The 27,120-nt window shown below is 43.3% G+C and overlaps 1 protein-coding gene across 1 annotated transcript in view; it reads right to left on the bottom strand.

Annotated features, from left to right (window-relative positions):
- Positions 1-27,120, bottom strand: part of ARHGEF3 (Rho guanine nucleotide exchange factor 3) — a 301,504-nt gene that overhangs the window by 201,435 nt on the left and 72,949 nt on the right. The window contains exon 3 of the mRNA XM_077776708.1: positions 5,202-5,268. Coding sequence (XP_077632834.1) covers positions 5,202-5,268 — 67 coding nt within the window. The remainder of the gene's footprint in view (positions 1-5,201; positions 5,269-27,120) is intronic.

The raw sequence follows: 27,120 nt of genomic DNA, 5'->3' as shown, positions 1-27,120 counted from the left end.
CTCTCTCAGAATAAATAAACTTAAAATAAAATTAAGTTCAAAGGAGTAGAAGGGAACTAAATGGGATTTGGGACAGCAAAAAGTTTATCATAGAATACTCACTTGCTTCTAGCATTTGAAGAAAGATCTTCATGTCTAACTTCCTATGAAGGAAAGTATGTGTCATCAGCCTTGTTCTAAAGAGGCAATATGCTCTAATTGCCTGGGGACAGACAGGGTCGGGTTCAAATCCTGCCTTTGTCATTTACCGCAGCTGGGATTTTAGGCAAGCTAGCACATGGTGGGGCTCAGTTTCCTCAGTCTTGAAGTGGGAATAAATACATCTACCATGCAGAACTGCCACAGCCTTGCCTGGAGCCAATGGTCAATAAATGGAGGTAAATGTACAAACTGAGTCTGGGAAAAAAGAGAAAGCTGTGCTGCCTTCTTCTGCAGGGGAGACACAGTGAGGTCAAGTTAAACACTGGCCTAGCCAGATATGTTTTGACTATCTCTCTACTGAGTTGTGAATTGTGGAACATTTCAGCCTGACTTTCAAGAAACATTCAACTACACTGAGTCCAAACACAGGACCTGGGATGTGTCAAGGCAGCATAGAGCAGGCACAGGACCCATTACCTGGGAATAAGGTTCTAATTCTGACCTCTCGACTTCGAGTGATCCTAGGAGCAGTCCGCATTGTTTCCCGCCTGTGTAGAAACCAGGCTCCCTTTTTATAACAGAAGCAAAACTCTTCCTTAGAGAAGATGACCCTTCTTTACCTCAAGTGGCAGACCCTGGTCACCTAGTGCCCTCAGAGGGAGCATGTGACCAAGGCCTGTCCAATCTCTTTGACTCCTGTCATTGGCCAAGGTAGAACTATGTGACCCAAGTCAGGGCAATCAGAGTCCCCCGCTGGGATATCACACATGGACCATGGAATCAAAAGCTTCTCTCTCTTTGGAAAGGAGTGGCTATTTTGTGGTCATCCTCTCCCTCCAGAGCACTTCACATGTAGTATGTAAGATAAGATCCATACCCCAGGAGTAACAAAGCTGAGAGGGAGTAGCCCTGGATACCACTGTACCTGAAGACCATCCACCTCAGTTTCCCTCAGTCACATGAGCTAAAGTCTCCCTTTCCACATGAGCCAGTTTTAAGGGAACTTCTATCACTTGTAACCAAAACAGTCCCAGTAAACACACTAGGCCTTGTTTTCTACATCTGAAAATTAAAAGGTTGGGGCTAGCATGTCCAAAGTTGCTTCCAAAGCCTCAGAGTCTAGAAATTTCTTCTCAAATGGCCTATGCAAGAGTAAAGACCAGGCACTAGAGGAAAAGACAAGATAAGTACAGCCATGAACTCTGGTTGATATTTAATTGAAATCTCAGTTGTGACACCTAAACAATGCTTTGTACAGAGTAGTAGGTCTTGCTAAGTATTTCCAAGGGCAGGAGTTGTGTTCCTGATAGTTTCACACTCCTAGGGAGAGTTTCCTCCCTGCATCGGTCTCCCCCCCACCCCTCTCAGCTAACTGGAAGAGTGGTAGCAAATATTTGCACAGCGGAGGGTGGAAATTCTGAGCTCAGCACTGCCCCAGCCAGATGGGGACCAGATGTGCAGTAAGCACCTGATGGAAGCACTTAGTAATTATACCCCAGGGTCCTACCTCTCAGGGTCCCATCTTCTTATTCTCATCATTCTGTTCTGGTTTTACTCATAATGCTCCCTCTAGAACTGCCCCCACCCAAACCTTCCTATTGGCAGGATGTATGTGTAGCACCCATGGGTCTGGTAAGAGACAGGCACAGCATCACCCTTTGCCCAGGAAGGCAGGGGAATCAGGAGGGTGGGTAACACCAAGGGCCTCTGTCTCCTTAGATGAGCGTGGGAACCAAGAGACCCAACCTGCCCTTGATAATGACAACTTCTAAAAGGGCCAAACCACTTGGTAGGTAGGAAGAGTGTCATCCAAGGGCCACCAGCCCTTCCAGAACCCCTCTGCAGCCCAAAACCCCAGGCCCCCCAAAAAGGAAAACCATAAACCCTACTCCTAATGCCTTGAGGTGTAATGCAGATCTGTAGCAAATGTTTCCAGGGAAGACGAGGAGGGGGTTACAATACAATTCACTCAGCAAGACTTTCCTTAAAATTATTCTGAAACATCTCATCTTTTTCCAGACTCCTTATTAGGATGCTAACCACTCCCTCTCTGCCCTTCATGCCCTGTCTCTGGCTCTCTCCTCAGCCCTCACATGTCTCCTTCCTGGCTTCTCAACCAGTGTGATGTGGTTCCTCTTCCCCTTGCCTTTTACCATCCATCTCTCCCCACCGCTTCTCCCTACCCCACCCCCCAAATCTACAAATGCCCAGGGCATAAGTGAACTAACACAGGTTCTTTATTCTTTACAAGCCAAACAGGAATGGAATTACAAATCCTTATAATGGTTTTCTCTGCCACATATATAAATATGGGAAATTTACTAGCCCACAGGTTCTAAAAACTTCCTTTCTTAATAAAGAAGAAAATAAAGCATTTACAAAAAGCGTGCCCTGCCTTAGGACAGCATGCATAGCTCAGTCTAACAGGCTTGGGATCACATTTCATTATAGAAAAGGTATCAGCTAGGTAATGCCTCAAATGTCTTCATCTCGGCATTCTGGGTCCTTCTTGGTCTTCAGTTCCAATTACCGTAACAATGGTTACGGAGCATGGCCTGGCTGGGAGTAAGGGGGTTTCCACTTAATGGGGTTCCCTCCTAACCTCTCAATGTCATGGAGGATTATGCTCCAAGAGGAAGAAAGATCAATTTGGTCAATCTGGCTATTGATCAAGCCCCAGATCATCTCCCTCTGGCATATCTTGATGCCAGTTTGTCTAACTTTACCAATAAGCCCATGGGCCAGAAAAAATCAAAGCAAGGACAAAGGACCAAAAGAAACACCATAGCTGGGGTGCCTGGGTGGCTCAGTTAAGTGCCTGACTATTGATTTTGGTTCAGGTCATGATCTCATGGTTTGTGGGTTCAAGCCCAGCATTGGGCTTTGTGATGACAGCTCAGAGCCTGAAGCCTGCTTCAGATTCTGTGTCTCTCTCTGTCCCTCTCTCTCTGTCCCTCCCCCACTTGCACTCTGTCTCTCTCTGTCTCTCCGAAATGAATAAACATTAAAAAAAAAAGATTCTGTCACCTATTTGATTGCAATTAGCCAGTTTGTTTGTTTGTTCTTCTGCAGTAATTCCCTAATTTTAAATATTACCATGCAGGGGTGAGGGTATCAAAGGGTCACTTAAACCAAGTATGTATTTAACAGGTTCCTTTGAGCAGCAATTTCTGTAAAACAGAGTTGTGCTTAAAAATTTACAAAGCATTTTTCAACGGAAAACATTTGAAGAGATCTTGCGGCCATAGGTAAGGCAATCAATTGTCCCAGTGTCCCTGGGACTTCCAGTGCTAACCCAGGGCAATCGCAAGCAAACCTGGGTAGTTGGTCACCCTAGACATGTCCCAGTACTTGACTAGTGACACTGCTGAATCAGAGGGAAGGGCAGGGTGTGCTGAAGGGAGGCCAGTGAGGGAGGGAAAATAAATGCCTTCATAAAAGGTCAGCTTGCTCATAGAAGGTCCAATTTCTCTATAGCTCAAAACTGACAATAAATGTCAACTATTCCAAAGTATGTACAAACTGTCTTCTCAACAAAGGATTTATTGGCAATGACTTTGGTAAATGCCACCAACTCCATCAACTCTCCTTAATGCAGTCTCCGAGCACAGCAACACATCAAAGGCTCTGAGAAGTCTCGTGGTGGTGAACATATTTAATTAGTTGTTCTCAAAATGCTCCAAGGTTATTTGACTACACAGGTTTTTTTCCCACCTAATGGTTATGATCATCCAACTGAACAGTCTTGGAGAAATGGGGACCATATCCACAAAACCACAAACAACTCAGGGGACACACGACTTACGTTCAGGAAGACATGCACATTTCCTTAAGAGGTCAACGCATTTCTCTTTGTACTCAGTGCAAAGCATATTGTACACTTCGTTAAAATACTGCCATGATCTATATTTATTTTCAATAACACACTTGGGGAAAATGTTTGAGATCTACGTAGGATACTAAAGGTGAACTGAACTAGTAAAAACAGTGCTGAAAAGACCAAAGATGTGACTTGAAACACAATCTGAAGTTGATTTTGGGTCTGATGGATCTGAAAGATTTGTTTATACATTCAACAAATTAATTAAGCACATATGTGCTAGGTCCAGAGAGATAGCAGTGAATGAGAAAGAATGACAAGGTCTCTCCACACTTGATGCTCAGAGCTTCCAAGCTTACGTTTTAGTAAGCACTAACTAACAATCTTATCCTATCAATGAGAAGAAAGTACAGGAAAGTATAGGAGGTGCCTCAGCTCCTGTCTTCCCACAGGAGGTCATGTCAAGGCTTAGACCCAAGGGATGCAGTGGGTGGGCCAGCTTCAGGGTGTGTAAGAGTGCAGGGCTGGACAGCACGGGCAATGCTCTAGGCAGAAGGAACAACACATGCAAAGGCCAGGTGGTGAAACAGAGCTCTGAGCATTCTTTACATATGCAATGGTCTTCTTCCTGAGGTCAGAGCTAGGATTCATTTTAGCTAGCACACAGCAGGCTTCCATACACTTTATCATCATCATCATCATCATCATCATCATTATGTTAAGGAAGAGAACTTTGCATCAGGAGGATGTTAGGACCCTTTCTACACTCCTAAGGGTCTATGGCTTTATGACTGGGAGATTTTTATGATTCCCCTTAAAATCAGTTTAGAGCTTACAGGCTTCTCCTTCTGGAAAACAAAGCTCCCCATGAAGTCATAAATCTACATATTAACAGACTGAACATTTCCAATTTCTTTCATCTTCATTGTGCACTGGGCCCCTCCACATTCCTGAGAAATAGGCACAAGGTCCCCATCATCAACCCTGACTTGGCTACTTCACCAGGTGCTTCACGTAGCCCAAGACCTTCCAGGGCAAACGGACATCAGCAGTCGCTTAGTGGGCCACTCACGTTTTTTAATTAAGCCACAGCCACTGATACTACTTTGATTCCTCTAAGTGCTAAAACCCAGCTTTCTTGGTGAAGACCGATTAGTAAAGCCACCCCCAACAGCATCCTCTCTGGAGCAGCCAGAGGAGGGTGTAGAGCAGCAGGGACCACTCCTGGGAAAACACTTACCCCTCGGAAATTCCAGGCTCTAGAGGAGGGAAACATAGGGAAGCTGTTTTGCAGAAGCCGCCTAGGCCTAGAAGAGGAGAAAAGACAAGACAATGTGTTTCATTACTCACGGGTTAGATACTCAGAGGAAATCACCCACTTCCGATGTAGCTTTATCAGAAAGAGAGAGAGAGATGCTTGGACAAACAGCCCAGGCAAACGCGGCAGCCAAGCTTTTTACAGCTGGCCAATCCTTAGCAGCCAAACACACTCCAACCTCCTTCCCAGTCCCCTGGGAGGGAAGCTCCAGAGTCCCTTAGAAATAGTCAACCCCTCACCCTTAAAAAAAATAAAATCTAATCTAAAAATCAACCTGGATGTAATCAAAAAGCCAGACGAAGCTTGCAATCACGCTCTTCATTTCTCACACACACACAAACAATCCCCAAAGGGACGCCTTCAGGTGGTGTTTACAGCTTGAGGTAAGCCTGGAACTCTCCTCGGTGCAGGGCACACCTGAGCTCCAGAGTTTTAGAGGGATGGTCCACAGGACATGTAGCCACTGCCTAACCTGTCAGAACTGTTTTCCTCACCTATTAATCCCTCCACGTGAAGCAATCTCCTTAGACATGACAGAGGCAGGCTCCAGTGGGGTCAGCACAAGAACAGGTACACAGTACAGGGATGGAGAGAAGCGGCGCTGTGGCTGGGCAGCGCCAGGCACACCAGGGACACCTCGCTTCTGTCCTGAAGAGAGAATCCAATGTTGGAGCTGCCAACACACCGCCGGGGACACCTTTTACAATGTGTTTGTGGAGTAGTAAGCTATTCCTTCCAAAAATGTTGTCTGTCGATATGGAAATCCAAATTTCATGTTTGCTTGAAGTACCACCTCACTGCAAAGCATCCCTGAGAAAGGTCCATCTTGGACTTTCCCTGGGGTTTTAGTCACTGATGTACCAAAGAGGTGGTGTTGGTTTTTCACATGACAGTCATACCTCTACTTCGGCCTCTGTGCCATAATCAGCAGTAATGCAAGGCAGAAGTACCCTGCAGTGCCTCAGGTTTGATGGCCTCTACCGTACGAAAGAGATAAATATGCAACATGCAAGGTAATTATAATAACAGCAGCAGCTAATGTCTATTGAGTACTTAAAACAGCACATGCTAATACTCTGTAGAGTTAATCTCATTGACTATCACACGGCGAGCTAGGTCCTCACTGTACCCATTTAATAGATAAGAAAACAGAGACCTAGGGATATTAAGTGATGCACACAGGTAAAAACAGGATTTTAATCTCATTTGTCTAATCTCAGATCCCATGGTGTTTTACTAGCTGTGTGACCGTGAGCACAAGGTTTCATATTCCTATGTGCTAAACAGGAGAAATAATACCCAGTACATGGTCAAGACGAGATGAGGGTTCTAAATCCAGGTCTATCACTGCTCAGTTCTAAAGATGTCGGCACAGAGCCCCTCCCCCTCCTCCCAAATTCTGGCTCAAAGAGCAGCTTTCGACCAGGGACACAGGACTGACACAGAAAGCTGGGACAACTCACCAAAACAGATGGGAACTCCCACCTGCTGTCTCTTTATATCCAGCCCCACTTCTGCCTCACCCTCTTCCTCACCCACTCGTACAGCAATAAAAACCCAGGCTAATAACATCTCAAGACAAACAGAACATGTGGGTGGTTATTTAGATTTAATACTCTTCTCTATTAAGTAACATGTTGGTCTAAGTTATTCTAAAAAAGCATTTCTCCTTTGGGAAAAGAAAACTTAGAATTTAACCAAACATCTCCCTGGATACTGCTCCCTCCTCTCCCGGGTTATAATTGGGCTTTGCTTTCCTAATTATTTGATGAGCTTCAGTGCTCCCAAAGCAACAACATATACCAGAACACTGCAAGTCAGTGTTCCCATTTTATATGTTGTGGTCCACAGAAAATCATGACCACAATAATCAACAGTGACTACCGTGCTGGGGATGTGCCAGGGACTGTGCTAAGCACTTTGCCTACACACATAGTCTAAGTCTCGCAATAAGATAGGTTGTTACATTATGTTACAGTACACTGCTAATACATGACATACAAATAGTGTTATAATGGTGCCATATGTTATAATATTTATATATAAATATATAATACAAAACATATTATAATGGCATTATATACTTATTTTTAAAATATATTTTTTATTTATTTAAAGTAAGCTCTACACCCAAAGTGGGGCTTGACCCCAAGATCAAGAGTCACATGCTCTACTGACTGAGCCAACTAGGCACCCATCATTATATACTTCTAAATAAATAATATAACTTTGGGGGTGCCTGGGTAGTTCAGTAGCTTAAGCGTCCAACTCTTGGTTTTGGCTCAGGTCATAATCTCATGATTTGTGGAATCAAACCCTGCATTGGGCTCTACGCTGACAACACAAAGCCTGTTTGGGATTCTCTCTCTGACCTTCCTCTGCGTGTACTCTCTCTCTCTCAAAATGAATAAATAAACTATAAAAAATAATATACTTTGTATCATAACATATTATCATATAATATTATGGTATAAAGGGGGATATTATTATTACCCTACTTTACAGTTCAGATAAACTGACATGCAGAGAGGTTAAACCACATGTCAGAAGTCACACAGCGGGTAGGTTGCCAAGTTGGGATTCATACCCAGTGTGTCTGACTCTAGATTCAGAGGATGTAGCACCTCTCATATAGAAAGAAGCCCTACCCAAGTTGCAGGGTACAAAATCAACGTACAGAAATCAGTTGCATTTTTATACACCAACAATGAAGCAACAGAAAGAGAAATCAAGAAACTGATCTCATTCACAACTGCACAAAAAACCATAAAATACCTCGGAATAAACCTAACCAAGGATACAAGAGATCTGTATGATGAAAACTATAGAAAACTTATGAAGGAAATTGAAGAAGACACAAAGAAATGGAAAAACATTCCATGCTCATGGATAGGAAGAATNCCCCCCCCCAAAAAAAAAAAGAAAGAAAGAAAGAAGCCCTGCCAAACAGGGCAGAGCATGCTTCTGGAAGAATGCAGCCTGGGGGTTTCTTAATGAAGGGACTAGCTTAGTAGGACCTCAAACTTAGAAGCCTCATNTTTTGATTTTGGCTCAGGTCATGAGCTCATGGTTTGTGAGTTCGAGCCCCCCATCAGGCTCTCTGCTGACACATGGAGCCTACTTGGGATTCTCTCTCTGTTCTTCCCTCACTTGTGCACTCTCTCTCTCTCAAAATAAATAAACTTAAAAAAATTATTAAAGAAAAATAAGAGGGATGCCTGGGTGGCTCAGTCGGTTAAGCCTCCAACTTCAGCTCAGGTCATGATCTCATGGTTCGAGGGTTCGAGCCCTGCATTGGGCTCTATGCTGACAGCTTAGAGCCTGGAGCCTGCTTCAGATTCTGTGTCTCCCTCTCTCTCTGACCCTCCCCTGCTCATGCTGTCTCTATCTCTCTCTCAAAAATAAATAAAATACTTTTAAAAATAAAAATAAAAAATAAAGAAAAAATAAAGGAAGCAAGTTTTTTGCACTATCAGCAAAAGTCCAAGTGAGAAAATGGTACTTGGTTCTTCAGGTCTCTAAAACACAAAGGTACAGCCTCCTAACAGGGCTGGAGGGGGTTATCTATAGTGTGTCCAGTCCTCAGACCCCGGATGTGAGCCAGGCCTGTGCACGGTGTGTGCATGCATGGTTAGGAAGCACAGTCCATCCTGCAGATGTCAGGGGGACAACGCTGACCAACAACCATCCACCCCTGCGGAGGGACCGACGGGAGGCAGGGGAGGGTGTGAAAAGGAGAGAAACCACTGACACAGGAGGAACAGCTTCTTGCCTGGAAGGAGGCTACAACTGAAGGAAACATTGGGAAGAAAAGTTAAAAACACTATCCAGATGGAGAAATGCCCACAGGAGGAGCAAAAAGTCAGGATGCAAGATTCATTGAGGGAATGATCTCAAATTTCAGGTGTGTGTGTGTGTGTGTGTGTGTGTGTGTGTGTGTGTCTGTGTGTCTGTGTCTGGAATCAAACAGAATAAGCTCAGGAGCAGAAGCCCTCAGGGTTAGCCACAGAATGTATTTCCCACCACATGGACGTGAATACAACTTCTTCCACCACCTTGAGAAGAGGATTAGTGACCATTTCCAGAGCAGCTCCTAAGAATATGGGTTTCAGAAGTGAATACGTAGAATGCTTTTACTGCCCGTGCACTCACTATGTGGGGCTAAGAGCCTAGTGTCTGAGGTACAACCAACTTGGGGATTCCCTCCCCTTCTTGCTGGAGGACTTCAACCAGGCTCCCTACTCTCTACTGTCTTTGAGCCTCCATTCTCTCATCTGTAAAATGGGAATAATAATCTCTCCTCACAAACTTGAAGCATTAATGTATTACATAAACTGTTTGGCAAAGAATCTGGCACTTATTATATACTCAAATTAGCTATTAAAGTATCCCCTCCTTATTCATGAAGGAAATGTTTCAAGGAAAGCCTGGCTGGCTCAGTTGGTAGAGCATGTGATTCTTGGTCTTGGGGTCATGAGTTTGAGCCCCACATTGGGTGTAGTGGTTACTTTAAAAAGGGGTATATTTCAGAGCACCGGGGTGGCTTACAAATCGTGAGATCATGACCTGAGCCAAAATCAAGAGTAGAATGCTGACTGAGCCATCCAGGCACCCCAAATATTTTAATGTCTTAATTCTCAACCCAGGGCATCTTGCTAACAAGACTTTCCTTTTATTTCTTTTCTTTTGTTTTACTTTGCTCTATCCAAGAGCAACAAGACAACTGTAGCAATATCAGGAAAGCCAAATGGCTACGCTTTACAAGACAAATTAGGGCAGACTATGGTACCACCTGTGCCAGGCATTCATATCCTGGTTGGACCACTTAAGACAGTGACAGTCCCTTTCAGGTAAATGTCTGTGTAATTCTGGCTGTGATGACTAAGGGTGAACTGGCAGGTATTTAGCCAGGTGGAAGAAGACCCAATTCTCTGTGGAGAAGCTCAATGTGAAGAGGTCGTTTGCCCAATGGAAAGCTCATCACTTAGGCTTGACTTTTTAAAAAAAGTTTTAAATGTTTATTTATTTTTTGAGAGGCAGAGACAGGCAGAGCACAAGCAGAGGAGGGGCAGAGAGAGAGAGAGGGAGGCAGAGTTTGAAGCAGGCTCCAGGCTCTGAGCTGTCAGCCCAGAGCCCAATGCAGGGTTCAAACTCACAAACTGGGAGATCATGAACTGAGCCAAAGTCAGATGCTTAACCAACTGAGCCACCCAGACGCCCCTAGGCTTGACTCTTAAACAAAGGCACAAGGGCATCACCTGTAACATGTTTCCATAGTCCACACTCCGTTTCGTTCCACTCATGCCATGGCTGCAACTCTCTTTATTTCCTGATAAAATATGGGGGGAAAGGATCACAGAACCTCAAAAAGAGTCAACGAGTGCAATCACTCGGCACTGGCTGCATCTTCTGCAATAGTCCTGTTGAGAATGCACCCTGAAGGAGAGCCTTCCCCCTTAGAGAAGGGGTCTGTACCCAATCATAAGGGCTCACATATTAATTTCTCTCCAGCACTTAAAGAACACCTTCACAGAGCAGGCACCGAGTAGACATTAGAGATAGAGCCGTGAGCGGCACAGCTCCAGTGTCTGCTCTCATGAAGCTTACAAAAGGAATACAGGAGTGAGAGAGAACAGCATAATAAGTCTCAAAGAAAAATAAGAGTGGTAATGGGGAGAGCCAAAGGGGCTCAGTCAACATTTGAGGAGCTAGACAGACCTCCCAGAGGAAACAAGGCCTCCCTGTGACCTGACAGAGGTAAGGGACTCAACCAGGTGGTAAGACAGAGCAGTAGGCCAGGCGACAGGAAGAGCAAGCTAAAAATGCGGGAGGTCGAACTTTGCAAAGATTACCTAAATAGACAAAACTGGAAGAACTAATTGCTAAAGTTAAGAGTCAAGAGTTAAGATGTAGAAGAGAGATGGCATACTTGAAAAACTGGAAGCTGAGTATGACCACTTAAACATCTGTCAATAAAGAAACAGATTATTAAATGAAGCTATATTCTTTCTTTACAATGGAAGACCACATAGGACTATATATTAATGAAAAATCTCAAAAAAAAAAGAGGAAAGAAAACCCAAGTTGCAGGAGGTATACACAATGATATGATATAGGATTCTATTTAGAATCTTGCAAGATAGTACTCTATTGTTTTGGTCACATATGTATGCAGTAAAAATGTAAGACTACATGTGAAAAGGTTTTTTTTTTTTAAGTTTATTTATTTGAGAGAGAGAGGGAAAGAGTGCTTGTGCATGTATACATGAGAGGGGGAAGGGCAGAAAGAAAGGGAGAGAGAATCCCAAGCAGACTCCATGCTGCCAGCGCAGAGCCCAGTGTGGGGCTTGAACACACAAACAATAAGATCATGACCTGAGCTGAAACCAAGAGTCGAAGACTCAACTGACTGAGCCACCCAGTCACCCATGAAAAGGTTTTATCAACTGCAAAAAAATGGTTCCCTCTGGGGACTGAGAGGGAAAGGGACTGGGGTGGGGCTTGTGTAAGGCTACATCACTACCTGTAATGTTGCAATTACTCACATAAAAATTCTGAAGCTAACAGGGCAAAAAGATGTTTATTAAATCTCAATGGTAGGTATAGATATGAATGTTATAACAGCCTATATTTTGCTATGTAGGTGAAATAGATTATAATTAATAACAATAACAAATGAATAAATTCTGGCATAGCCATATAATACAATACCAAGGCATCCATTAAAAATAAAGAGGTGTGAGGGATACCTGGGTGGTTCAATCAATTAAGCATTTGACTCTGTCTTCAGCTCAGGTCACGATCTCACAGTTCATGAGTTCAAGCTCTGCATCAGGCTCTACACTCACAGCACGGAGCGTGCTTAGGATCCTGTCTCCCTTTCTCTGCCCCTCCCCCCTCTCAAAAATAAATAAATGTTAAAAAAATGTTATAAAATTTTTTTACAATGAGGTGTACTTATGCCATCACCAGCAAAGACCATAAAATACAGTTTGTGATAAAGAGGCAGGGCAACATGTAAATCCATTTACATTTACACACACGCACTCACACGTATAGAATCAGATATGTGTGTGCCCAGGGTGTGCCCGACTGTTGACAGTAAGTGATTATGTATACAGCTTGTCGAGGATGGGAAGCATAAATGCGGACATCATCTTTTACATATATATTTTTAAGTCCTTACTATAGAAACATATTAAGTGAGGAAAATCATAACAACATTTACTAAAAGGCCTTAACAGGTAGGGAAGGAGGCAGAGAGGCATGAGATGAGGCTGAACAGGCGGCCAGGGCTGGGCAGGGCAGAGACTTAAAGGCTAAGGTTGGGGGGTTGGTCATGGGGTGATGGGGTCCCACTGAAGCGACATGGTGGGGAATGACATGGGATTTGCCTTTAGAAAGATCCCTCTGGGTAGAGGGAAGAGAAGATAGCTGAGGGGTCTAGAATGAAGGCAGAGACTAGCAGGGAGGCAGGCGTCCTGATCCACGACGGCCTCTCTTATGGGGGACTTTCAAGATTCTGAAGGCACAGAAGTCATAAGTGTCTGTTCCGACTGCTTTTTTCCCATTTTCTATCCCTCCACCAGCTGTTTTGTAGAACAGCACTGTCCAATAGGAATATCATGCAAGCCACACATGTAATTTTAAATTCTCTGTCACATTAAAACAGTAAACAGAAATAGGCAAGTTTAGGTGTTTTTTTTAATATATTTTTTAATGTTTTATTTATTTCTAGGAGAGAGAGAGAGAGAGACAGCGTGAGCAGGCGAGGGTCAGAGAGAGAGGGAGTCACAGACTGAAACAGGCTCCAGGCTCTGAGCTGGCAGTCAGCACAGAGCCCGACGCGGGGCTCAAACCCACAAACCGCGAGATCATGACCTAAGCGAAAGTCGGACGCTTAACCGACTAAGCCACCCAGGTGCCCCACAAGTTTAGTTTTAATAATATAGTTTATTTAACCCAATATATCCAGATACTATTATCAGATCAACATGTAATAGAAAAAAATATTACAGATATTTTAATTTTTTCATGTCTTCAAAATCCAAGGAGTACTTTACTCTTATATCAATCTATCTTTTTAATGTTTATTTATTTTTCAGAGAGAGAGAGAGAGAGAATGCACAAGCAGGGGGAAGGGCAGACAGAGAGAGAGACAGAGGATCCAAACCAGGCCCCTTGCAGACAGCAGAGAACCTGATGCAGGGCTCGAACTTATGAACTGTGAGATCATGACCTAAGCCAAAGGTGGACACTTAACTGACTGAGCCACCCAGGCACCGCTGCTCTTACATCAATCTTAATTGGCACTAGCCATGTTTCAAGTGCTCAGTAGCCATATGTGGCATGTGTCTATCATATTGGACAGCACAGGTATAGAAAAATGACACATGTAATTTCAAAGAACCTCAGACTTTAAAAAGCCAAAGCTCTATGTCTCAGCAGTTAGTGACCAACCAAAATGTATAAACTGAGACCCTTTTGAAAAGTGAGACATACTCTCCAAAATGATGTTATTAGTATCAATCTGAGTTTAAAAAATTCAGAAGAAAAATACTCAAAGGCTTTAGAGATACAGTCTCTGGAAAAATTACAGGAAATTATCCTCAGGTCATATCCTTACTTGAATAGGTCAACATATGAAATTTTTCTCAAATGGAGATTATCTCAAACAAAAGTCTACGATCTGGTCCTAAATAATATAGAACTACTCTAATCAAACTAATTCAAGAATGAACTAAAGAGAAGACATTGAAATAATTTTTTTAAACCCCTGAAATGATTATATTTATATTTCGCCTTTTGTGAAATGTTTGTTCAAGTCATTTACCCATTTATATAAAGGGATGCTCTTTTTTTTGTTGATAATATGTAAGGACTCTTTTCACTCGGGAGAGAGCATGTAGCAAAGTGTCTAGCACATACCTGGAACTCTAGTAACCATATTAAAAAGGCATATATTAAATTTCATCAACTGATGAATAAAAATGGATAAACAAAGGCATATATGCCTGCAATGGAATGTTATTCAAAAGAATGAAGTACAGACACCTGCTGGGACACGGAGCAACCTTGAATACCTTATGCAAAGTGGAAGAAACCAGACACAAAAGGCCACATTGTGTATGGTTCCATTTATATGCAATACCGAGAATAGGCAAAAATCCACAGAGTCAGAAGCAGATAATGGTGGCCAAGAGATGGAGGAAAGAGCGAGTGGGAAGTGACTGCTAAATGGGTGAACAATTTCCTTTTGTGGTGATGAAAATGTTCTGAATTTAGGTAGTGGTGATAGATGTACAACCCTGTATATGTACTTAATACCAGTGAATTATTATATACCTAAAATGGTTAAGATGGTAAATATGTGTATTTTACCACAATTTTTTTAATTAGGCAATTTGGATTTATTTATTTATTTTTAATAATGAGGGTATTCTTTGAGTAAATACCTAGTAGTGTAATTGCTGAATCATAGGGTAGTTCTATTTTTACCTTTTTGAGAACCTCCATACTGTTTCGCAGAGTGGCTGTACCACTCTCCATTCCCACTAGCAGTGCAAAAGGGTTCCCTTTTCTCCACATCCTCACCAACACCTGTTGTTTCTTGTGTTGTTGATTTTAGCCATTCCGACAGGTGTGAGGTGATATTTCATTGTAGTTTTGATTTGTATTTCCCTGGTGATCAGTGATGTTGAGCGTATTTTCAGGTATCTCTACCCAAAGAATACAAATACACTAATTCAAAGGGATACATGCACCCCGATGTTTATAGCAGCATTATTTAACAGCCAAATTATGGAAGCAGTCCAAGCATCCATCGACTGGTGAATGGATAAAGAAGATGTGGTATACATACATATAGTGGAATATTACTCAGCCATAAAGAAGAATGAAATCTTGCCATTTGCCATGGCACAGATGGAGCTAGACAGTACTCTGCTAAGTGAAATAAATTAGTCAGAGAAAGATAAACACATTTGATTTCACCCATATGTAGAATTTAAGAAATTCTTAAATAAATGAACAAAGGGGGAAAAAGGAGAGAGAGAGAGAGACAAACCAAGAAATCGACTCTTAACTATAGAGAACAGACTGGTGGTTACCAGAGGGGAGGTGAGTGGGGGGAATGGGTGAAATAGGTGTTGAGAATTAAGGAGTAGCCCTGTCGTGATGGGGTGTTATATGGAAGTGTTGAATTGCTAAATTGTACACCTGAAACTAATATTACACTGTATGTTAACCAACAGAAATTTAAACGAAAACTTCTTTAAAAAGGGGAAAAAGCTGTAAGTTTCACTGCTTAAAAGATTTAAAAAATTGAAAATAGTGATGGTAAAATAAAGATAATTTTCAGGCAAAATAAAAGATACATATCTAATGGAAAAAACCCTCATAAAATAATAATGCAAAACAAAATACTGTTAACTATTCCAGAAGCCGGAATTACGTATATAAAAGCCAGGAGAGTAAACATTCTGTGCAGCCTGGGAATTGACAAAACTGGCTGAGATGTGAAGTTTCATCCGTACTTGTGAGAAATCCGCCCTATAAGTCCCTGCCTTGGAGGCGCATATTTATGTCAGTCCTTCAACCATGATAAAAATTCCTCTGGCTTCCTCCTGTTCTCCACGCATGGCCCTGCTCTCCGTGCTCAGAGATTCTGTAGCAATGCCCGTTCCATCCTCTGCCCCCACCTCATGAGGCATTCTGCTACATTTCTCTTTCACCCTTGAGCTTCCTACAAAGCTTCTATCTCCAGAAAAGCCATTCATGAGTGCAGTAATCCAGAAAAAGAACCGTCAAAGGCAAATTTCAGTGATTCCCAAGTGGTGCCATGAAGCAGAGGTTTGGTTGCAGCGGAGACAAGTGCATCTGCTTGGAGTCGGCTCTGCCATTCACTAGCTGTGTGACATGAGACAAGTGACTTACCCACTCTGTTCTCTACTCCCCCATCTGTAAAATGAAGGTAATAACAGGATTCCCTTATACAGTTGCTGCAAGGATTAAATAAGTTAATATAAGTAAAGCTCTTGGCACGTGGTGCACAGAAGGTGTACTTTAAGAACCTGCTTCTGGGCAATGAGCTCAGGGACCAGGGACCATGTTATTTAGGTTCACTGCTGCCTCTGTATCCCCTGCACTTCGTAAGACCTTGATCAGCAGCTGGAAGATGAATGCATGGTGCTTGCCGGCAGTAAGTCTGTGGTCAGCAGTATCATAGCAGCCTTACAGACACACTGACAGACCATGAATACAACCATATGCACTTGAGAAAAAGAACAGGTATCTATCGTTAAGGCCTCTCCTGGGGCCCTCAAGCACCGGGCATGGACCCTGAGGCAAGCCTGACGTGGGGCTGTGGATCTGCACCCATCTCAGCCTTCTCTCTTTTCCCAGGCCTCTCTCAGATGGTGCTGGGTTTCTGAACAAAAGTTCCTCAAATTCAAGTCAGCTCCTCACTTAGAAACTGTCAAAATGAACAGCACCAGAGGAAGGGGACCCTGGTCATGAGGGCATGTCAGGCTCCAACACGGTACCTTCCCAAGAGCATTTAAGTATATTTTGGATTATATATGGTTCTCACCTTACCAACCACACTATCGTTCCCATGCTTCTCATCCCAGACACAGTATCTACAAAACACCATAACCGCCCCAGGAAATTAAAACCCAAACACCATGAAAGACACCATCCCATCATGACAAGTGCACCAATGCTCCTGTCCATTCGCATATTTCAAGTCCAGAGTGGGCCACAGGTTGCTCACTCACATTTACATGTATTGGACAGTGACCGTGAATCTTTCTAGAACAAAGTAAATCCACCAAAGAGAGACAGCAGACACATAAGGCAGTCATAGCATGGGCTGTGCAGTCTCCAAGACCCTGGTTCAAGCCCAAGTTTACCAAGTGATCTTGGGCAACTTAAGGAACTTCCCTGAGCCTCAGTTTCCAACTTGAAACCAAATCCAGGTCACAAAACAATGAGTCCCGGTCACACAGTCAAACAGCAGCTACTCGTACCATCCCCCATCCCTTACTCTGCTTTGTTTTTCCCCATAAAGCTGATTGCCTCCTAAGGTAAGCTCTGAGAGAACAGAACTATGTTTTATTCTCATCATCCTTCATGCCTACAGTGATGCCTGGCATTTCGTAGACGCTCAGAAAATATTTAGAGCTAACGTTTATTAAGCTCCCATTGTGAGCCAGATAGTACACAAAGCACTGAACAGGAATTATTAACATACTCCTCATAACAACCCTATGAAGTCGGTCTACCCATGTCCATTTTCCAGTTGGAATCTGAGGCTCAGAGATGTTTGGGAGCAGAAACCAGATGGCAAGGGTCTTAAAGACTACTACAAAGTTTCTGGATTTTAGTCTGAGTGAGTGATATGGGAGGCCACAGGAAGATTCTGAGCAGAGAAGACACACGATCTATGTATTAAAAGGACTGTTCTCAATGCTGTGTAGAGAGAACAGTTGTAGGGGCAAGACGGTGTAGACGGAGATGGTGAGGAAGTGGGAGAAGACCTTTGGGAGGAGCAGACTGGGAAACAAAAGTCAAGGGCAGACAGATCATCTGAGTTGCTATGGATCTCCAAATGGAGATTGGAGTGAGCAGTCAGATATAAGAAACTGGAGAATACATTCGAGAAGTGTCACGCTTTAGACTGAGGAGAAGCCTCACCTCGGGGAGGGAAGCGCCAAGGGGAGAGGACCATTCAAGAAGCCAGGGAAGAAAGGATTTCAGGGAGGGAGTGCTCAACTACATCACTAAGTAGGGGACAGAGAAATGCCCATTGAATTTGGCAAAGCAGGTGTGCCTGGTGACTTGACAAGATGAAGTGAGTGGAGTTGGGGACAGAGCTGAGAGGGGCTGGTCTAAAGATTACCTAAAAGCAATGTCGGTAGAAAAAGTAAGTAAACAAGAATCTTAGGTATTGGCTAGTCTACTGAGGTCATTAAAATATGAGTTTCCCAAGGACAGGCACCTCATCTGTCTTTTTAATGTTTTATTCCTACCCTGTGGGCACCTGGCACATGACAGATGCTCAATAAATATTTGCAAGACTTTTTTGAACTTTCTTGACGTCTCCAGCCAAATAATACAGGTCAACAGGAACTTTGCATCCCTAACAGGACGGTATGGAAGACTGAAGAAACGCACACACAAATTACCCCGAGATGGAATGTTTACATTCCCTTCCCTTGCTAAAGAAACTAGCATTAATACTACTTGGCATTTATTCAGCATGAAAATAACATGCTCTCCATTTACTCTTCATACTGGCTTTCATATCTGTATCATCAGTGGATTGAATGGTTTCTCACTGGCAACACCAAATCTCAACATTCAAGCTAACTGTAAGCTGGTGTAATTAGCAGAAATTACAGAATATTTTTAAAGGGATGTTTTGTAACAGAGGTCTTTTGGAAATCCAATTCAGGAAAATTATTTTTTTCATTTTCTCAAAGTGCTGACCTGCAGATGATGTTTCAAAAGCATTTAGGGGTCACTTTTAAAAGCAAGGGGATCATTCTCCCTCTCCCCACCTGCATCCATCTGAATTATGGCACATTTTCAATGGGAAAGGCTTCATTACATCCTAAGGAAATCCACATCCTGCACCTCCAGGTCACAGTCCAGCAGAGAGCGGCCTCACGTCCCTCCGGAAAGGATAATTAGTTTTCTACCCTTTAATCAAGGAGCAGCAGATTGTTGTTTTTCTAAAGTTTTGCCTTGGGGAGAGCCTGTTCTTTCCCGAATGTGTGTTTTTCTAAACAGGACTCCTTGTACGTACCTAACATTCCCATGAGCCACCACTGAGAGGCACTCCCCCAGTCTTATCTGAAACAAAAACTGAAGCTCTCCACTGATGACAGCCTCTGGACCCTCAGCTCCACAGATGTGGGATTAGGTCATGGTCATCAGAATTTACCAGCACCAATGAGCTTTTGCTTATCAGCCAAGAGAATCCTCAGTCTCTCTGTCATGGAGGTCATGTTTTTAAGGGTTTACTTTAAAAAAAGGTAATAAATGCTTATCATGTGCCAGACACTATTCTAAGTGCTTAATAAATATTAACTCAACCCTCAAAACAATTTTATAAGTAAGTACTTTTTTATTATTCCCACTTTACAGATGAGGAAAGTGAAGCTCAGAGAGGTTAAACGACTTATTCAAAATCACACAGCTAATAGATGGCAGAGCCAGGATTCAAACCCAGGTGGTCTGACCCCAGAGAACAGAGAAACAGATATTAAAAGCATTACAGAAGCAGTGACAACTAAGAAAAGAAGATGGGAGACCGAATTGCTTATTATGTACTAGGCCCAGAGCCAATGTTACTGGTTGGTTCCTCTTTACATAAAGTGCAGCTGGACTTTAAAATCCTCCTCCTCCTCTGAGATTATTATGTGTATTATGTGTTGGTTTTCTACACCTACAAATAAAAATCCATGCAGATTCATTGGTATATTCTTACTGTGTGCATGTTACTTTCATAAAAGTATGATTTTAGTTTAAAAATTTTAATGGCTGAGTTTTCTATGTTTTTAAAGGGATTTGAGTCAAATAAACAGCCCTTTGGAGGCATTTTTTTTAAAAAGTCATCCTGAACTCTCTTTCCAATTTTTTTCTTAAAAAGAAAGTAAGAAAAGTCTAGAATTGTTCTGTCAAACTATATGTAAATCAGAAAAGAAGAGGAAGGAGATAAACTCATGTTTTTCAAGTCCTGAAAAGCTCAAACTCAAAAATTATATTTATAGGCACTCTCCCAGAATTTCTTCTTTTTTTTGCCCAGGGTGGGGCAGAACATAGTCTTCACACTTTATTCAATAATATATTGATCAGAAGCTAATAAATCTATATGTAGGTGGCCCAACACCTCCAAAATGAATATGGCAATCCTAAAAATTAGGATTCAGAAATGGGCATCTCTAACAACTGTTCTGTTGATTCTAATGCAGTTAAAAATACCAAAATTCTTAAATTAGCCAGCATTGCTTAAAGCAGTTTATTGACTTTCTGATACAGGACCTACCACAGTCTCCAAGGTAATTAGAATCTCCATAAATGCTGTTTTTGGCAGTGACTGGGGCCCACACATAAAAACATGTTTATTCCCAAACTGTCAGTGAAATACGGTGGTAGGGATGGGACCGCGACAGACTTGTTATAGCATATATGGATAAAGAGGAAAGGCAATGCCAAGGGCACCACTCAAACTGAGATTATTTCATCACTATGACAAACAGCAAGCCACCTCCAAAATTCTGGGTAAGAGACAGTAATTCTGAGCAAGACAGATACTCAGAGTAAGAGAAATTCTGAGTGAGACAGTAATATTATTATTTTAACAATAATAAAAATAATACTATTAGTGCTGTGCTCATTATGTGGATTAATTGATTTGATTTTCATGACGGCCCTGAAAATAAGGGCCATTATAGAAGGTTCTGAGAGGTTAGACTTGGAAATGCTCCATGGCTACTAAAAGTCAGAGCAAGACAGCCCAATTCCAAGGTGCCTGCTCTTGGCCCCTGAGTCCTGCTAATTGTCTAAGGGATTTTCTGGCCCCTAACCCACAAAAGTCACAAACTGGAGACAGAAAAAATTAACTGTGCTGATCAGTTATGCGCTATTTATCAAATATTTCTATCCAACGTGGTCCCATTGCACAGGACAGAACAAGTCCCTGATCATTCTCCTGGGCTGCTGGTCTCCCAGCTCACCAGCTGGGCTCCAGTGGGAACAGGGCCGGTATTTGCATCATTGTTGCCATAGCTGCCACCATGGCAACCGCCCACTGTCGCCCAGGCAGAGATGCTCTCCCCACTCTCCGGAGCCCTGCTGCAGGGATGCAGTCCAGTAGAAACTCATCTTTTTACCTGCTCCCCAACTTGCTCAACTCTTTATAAGACTGAGAACCAATCAGGGGTTCTGCCAGGTCCCTGCTTGCATTTGGGCCAGACTAATAAGTATAAAGGCACAAGGGAGGCAGATTCATGGAGAGGCTGTTCAGAACTGAAGAGCAGGTAGTTAACCTCTCAAGGGTCCTCCATACCTGGCAGGGCTGAGTATGAGTTCTGGCTCTGGAACTTGCTACCTGGGGATGCTAAGCAAATGGTTTGGCCTCTAGGAACCCAAGTTTTGGAATATGAAAAACAAGGATAATGTTAGATTTTACATTTTATAGAATAGTTGTGAGATATAAGTAAACCCAAGTTGTAAAGGGTATACAGAGTAAATGCTGGCTATTATTAACTATTATCACTAATTCAGTGGTGCTGGTGCTGGTTCTGGAAGATCAGGAGCCCCTCAACCTCTCACTACTGCCTTTATACCACCGCAGCCTGACATTCAAAACCAAAAGTACTCCTGTCCACAGCACAGAGGCGCTGACTCAAGGGCCAAACAAGGCCAGCAGACGGTGCAGTCCACACCCATCCCACTGAGCGCAGGGAGACATGATGGTGGTCAGTCAAAGTCAGTAATCTGGGGTCCCCAAAGTCAGTAATCTTCCTTTTGGGCAACATGGCTTCTCCCAAAAGATTGATTTATCAAAATAAGCCTACTAACTTTATTCAGCAAAAATGCCAAGAAGAAAAACACCTTTCAAGATATTGAATCCATGTATGAACCTTCAGAAATCTTTAAGGCCAGCACGTATAGCTGGATTAAGAGGAACTTAATGGAAGACCATGGGGGAGAAGAAAGGTAAAAATAGTTGGGGGGAGGGAGAGAGGCAAACCATGAGAGACTCTTGAATGCTGACAAAAACTGAGGACTGATGGATGTAGGGGGGAGGGGGGATGGGTATGGAGGAGGGCACTCATGGGGATGAGCACTGAGTGTTATGTGGAAACTAATTTGACAATAAACTATTTGTAAAAAAATAAAAAATAATAAAAAAATAAAAAAAAACCAAATTGGTGATTTTTCTAGGATAAGACCCCATTGCAGCAAGAATGTGGAGAAATAGACATTTTGTTTCAGAATTGTTGAATGTATACATTGATACAATGTTTCCATGGGGTAATTTTATTTGTTTTTAATGTTTTATTTATTTCTGAGAGAGAGAGACAACATGAGCAAGGGAGGGTCAGAGAGAGAGGGAGACACAGAATCTGAAACAGGCTCCAGGCTCTGAGCTAGCTGTCAGCACAGAGCCTGACACAGGGCTCAAACCCACAAATTGTGAGACCATGACCTGAGTCGAAGTTGGATGCTTAACTGACTGAGCCAGCCAGGCACCCCTCCACAGGGTAATTTGGCAGCAATTTGGCAGCATTTTCCAATAACATAAAATGACCCAGAACTAAATTTACCTTTATAATAATTAATTTGGCAAAATAAACCACAAACATCGTGATGAGGATATAGCTTTCAGTGTTATTTCACATGGAGGAACTAGGCTCAGCTCAAACAGTGGATACCAGGAACTAGCTACTGGAAAAATGCCTTGCAAAGTTCTATGTGTTCATTATGCAAAACACAGGCAAGAAGACTTGCTTATTCCACATTGTGAAAATATGGAACTTTCTGGATTTGGTGCTTTTAATTGTATGCTTCCATCCCACACTCACTCCATTTTGCAGCTAAACAAACCAAGGCCCAGACCTAGGAGGCAGTTTGCCCCCAAGTGGCTGGGATAGATGCACAGTCTCTTTGCCTTTGCCTTCTAGGGAGGGAGGAGGCAGAATTGCACCTTCGAGACATAACACAGAATCCATGGTGAGTCACGCTATGCCCTAGAGCCACAGGGGACCTAGCTGGGGGTAGAGACATCTCATCAAAGGCCTCTTTCCTTCAAGAAGCCACACCCTTCCAAGAGTTCTCGGCCCTATTTCAGCTACCAGGAGCAGCTCAAGACAAGGAATAGAGCTGGAGTCTGCGAGACAGGCTCTCTCGCTAACAGTTAAACAGCCACCCTCCAGAGAAGGTCTGCTCCATGCCAGGTCTGCATAGTCTGGTCAGCAGTCACCCGTTTCCCCACAGCAACCCTAAAGCTCAGCGAGGTCAGCTTCCCTGTCTTAAATCACCCAGCTAATCAGGATGTGATCTCCTCTTTATGGATGCTTTGACTTCCTAGTCTATAAAATGGGGAGAAAAATAGCAACCACTTCAGAGGGTTGGTTGGGAGGGTTAAATGAGCCAATTTATAAAAAGTGCTTAAAACAATTCCGGACCTACAGGAAGCTCTGTGTAGCTCTTATTATTTTAGGGAGACTGTAAAGCGTGGTGGTTAGAACAAGGACTCTAGAGCCAGTTGTCTGGGATCAAATCCCACATCCACCACTCACTGGCTGTGTGACTTTGGGCAAGTATGTAAGTCTTTGTGTTTCAGTTCCCTCATCAGTAAAGTGACAACAATAATGATAGTACCCACCTGAGTTAACATAAATTATCACATTACCTAGATGAGTTAACGTACTTGGAAGAGTTTAGAATAGTGTCTGTCACATAAGTATAATGGGTCTGTCATGTAATAAGCACAATATGTGTTAGCCATTATGAATATGATAGCCCTCTGCCTCCTGTTAGCCCATGACAGCACAGGAATGACACCTGAACCACCAACATCAGTTATTCTGGCTGACGAGAGCCTGACATGTGTTCTCCTATTTAATCATGACAATACTCTATGAGTAGGTGCTATTGTCCAGCTTTATAGATGGGGAACAGAGGCATAGAAAGCTCAAGTAACTTGCCCCAGGTCACACAGCCAGGAAACAGCAATGCTGCCTGGTTTTGAACCAAACCAGTTGGGCCCCAGGGCTCTTGTCCTCAACATTTTATTGTCCAGCCCAACACTAATATATCCAGTACTTCCTATGGCAGGGTGGTGCATGGCTTCCAGCTTTAAGATGAGTCATGGCCAAGTCCCTCACCATGCAGCACAGACACTGACCCTGCAGACGTCTCATGAACATAAAGGGTAAGTCACACTAGCACAGTCACCAAGGAGCAATCCCTGTCATCCCTCCTTATCTTCCCAGGGAAATACACTGGTATTTGTCTAACTGTAGAGTTGAGACATAACCATTAAGATGGGATTCTGGACTGAGACATCTAATCAGTGCCTTGGAAACTCATGCTGACATCCCCACAGCTGGTTTTCTCCACAGTTGTTGACAGTCATCTGTTGTTTAAAGCATGGCCTGCTCACAAGTTCACGCTGGGAGGTGAAGCCAGGGTAAATCTTCCATAATGTGCCAGCCTAGCCTTTGGAACATGAAATTTTGTGGCAATGCATTCATTTCCCATCACCGGACTAAAAAGTTTACAAAGCTTCCTTGCATACATATGGCCAAAGCTGTAGGTGGGTGCAACTAGGCAATAACACAGCTCAAGCAGGGGTGAGTTTTGTGTCTCCCCTTTTCTCCCCCAGCTTTCTCAGCAATTCATCAAAAGAGTTGGTTATGGGCAAAAAAAATCTATCCACGTGTTTGACCAGGAACCATGATTCTGTATTGTTTCAAACCCAGTAATTTAATGAAATAGTGTCTGCTTTCCACTAATGTGCCTAAAACTCAAACAAATTAAGAGCTAGAAGGATCTTCAGAGAACCAACTAGTATACCACCCTTATTTAGACACTAGAAAACTAAGAGCTGGCTCAAGGTCACATGGCATGTTGGTGATAGACTGGGACCCTTGACGGTACCCCCATTTGCAGGCTCTTTTCAGCCTTGGCAAGTGTTGCCAGGATGGATGTTTGCTGTTTCTAACTGCCCAGCATTTAGTCTCCCTTCTTTTGCCAATGGCACCCTGATCTTCTGTTGAGGGACCCCCCTCCCCAGCTGTTAAACTCTGTGATTCAGGAAGGGCCAACCCTCCCAATATGGGCATGGGACCTGGCCTGGAAGAATAAGGCTTTTGCTGGAGTTAAAGAAAAAGAGATGTAGTCCTCTAGTGTAGTATTTTTTGAGGTGATGGGGTGGAAACTTGAAATGGTACAGAGCATCCTGGTCAGAGAGCCCATCTGAGAAGTAAGCTAATTTAGAGAAAGAGCAAGAGATGGAGAGTGATGGATTCCTGATGATGTAGATTAGCCACCTGGATCTAGCCACGCCTAAAGGCAGAACTATCACTGAATTTGCCAAATAAGTGAGTTTTTTTTTTTTAAATTTAAGCACGTGTGCACTGTATTTCTGTCACATGCAACCAAAAACACCTAAGTTTTGTTTCTAAGTTTGTAAAAGGAAGTAAATCACAAAATGGGAATGTGCCCAGGGGACCCTCCACAGTGCCTAACACAGTTCCTGACACAGTCGGCAAGCAATACATGTATTAAGGAGAGAAACAACTCCTTCAGGTCTCTTCTCAGCAGGACTCTCCCAGACCTCCCTATTAGAAACTGCAGCCCTCCCCGGCCTCGCTCTCCCCACTCCTGCCTGTTCCCTATGGTGTTTATCACCATCAGACCTATCCTATTATCATTTCTTGTTGGTTTCCCTCACTCAAATCCTACAAGGGTGGGAGTTTTGCCTACTTTGTTCACTGCTGTGTCCTGGGGGCAGAGCAGTGCTCAACACCTACAAGTGCTCAGTATATGTCTGGTGAATGAATGAATGAATGAGGAAACAGAGGATGGAATGAAAGCATAGGGTACACAGAGGATGGTGCCCAGCACATAAAGGCCCCCAGGCCCCCACCTGCTGCCTCAGTCAGCAGCCCCTGGGACTCCTTAGATAGGGGTCTTCTTTCCCCTTTTCTGAGCTCATGCTCCAACAGCCCTCCCCACAATCCAGACAACCTGATTGTCCCCCATCTGTCCAGATAGCACGAACAACAATTCAAAGGTAAGTAGCCCCTTGGGTTATAAAAGATGTTTTCCTTTTTTTCTCTGCTTCTAATAATATTGTATACTCATAAAAGCACACAAAATAAAAATGTAACAAGTAAACAATAAAAATCATCATTTAACCTCAAAGTTAAATTTTGGGAACAAGTCATAAGCAGGTAGACTGCAGACTGCTAATATATTTTATATGACCCACAGGATGACCCCCCCTTTTTTGAGGTAGGTTCCAACATTTAAAAAGCTAAAGGATTTCATTTGGAAGTTGAATGTCACAGAAGGCCCTCATTCCCACTTATGGTCAGCGGGGGTTGAGTGGCAGATGCCCCTTTCAGGGGGGTGTGGGCTCTTGGGGTCCCTGCCTCTCCCTACTCTGACCCTTGCAGTACCCTGGCCGCTGGTTTCAGGTGCCTGCCTGGTCCTTGTCACATGCAGAGTTGGTCACCCCTGACCTGATGTATATCCTTTCAGACTTTGCAGTGGTCATAAATCTTTCTAGGACACTCCTCTGAAAATCTCCGTCTGCCTTCATTACTGGCCTGGGATGCCACACATAAGGCCTTAATTTCCCGCATCAGAGAACACTGTGTTAGCAACACTGCCCCGTCTGCAGCTCAGCAAGCCAGGTCAGGTTCAACATCTCCTTCTTAGACTGACTATTCCAGTTCAACAATTGACCTGTACACACGTGAACCCCATACAGAGGGATCCCACAGTCCTGAGCACCGACTGGATGCCTTTTCCTCTAAATCCAGTGTTCAAGTCAGCCCCTCAATGTGAAGAGGCTACATCAGTGCAGGACAGCCACAGAGACAGAGCCACCACTGCACCAGCAGCCTGAACCCCATGTGTACTGCCCACAGAACCCCCGATCTGCTGTCTTCCTCTGGGTTGTCCATGCTCCAGTTCTACTATATAATAATACCTCCCCAGACTCAATGATCACTGCTTTCCTAGAATCCAACCCTGTTCCTCACAGAGGAGACCCTCAATCCACGAGGGATGGATGGTCAGTGAGAGAACAGAC

The sequence above is a fragment of the Crocuta crocuta genome, unplaced genomic scaffold, assembly GCF_008692635.1.
Source record: "Crocuta crocuta isolate KB4526 unplaced genomic scaffold, BGI_CrCroc_1.0 scaffold87, whole genome shotgun sequence".
In the NCBI taxonomy this organism is placed as follows: Eukaryota; Metazoa; Chordata; class Mammalia; order Carnivora; family Hyaenidae; genus Crocuta; species Crocuta crocuta.
Note: the sequence above shows the minus strand (reverse complement) of the source record. Positions and strands in the feature narration are given on the sequence as shown.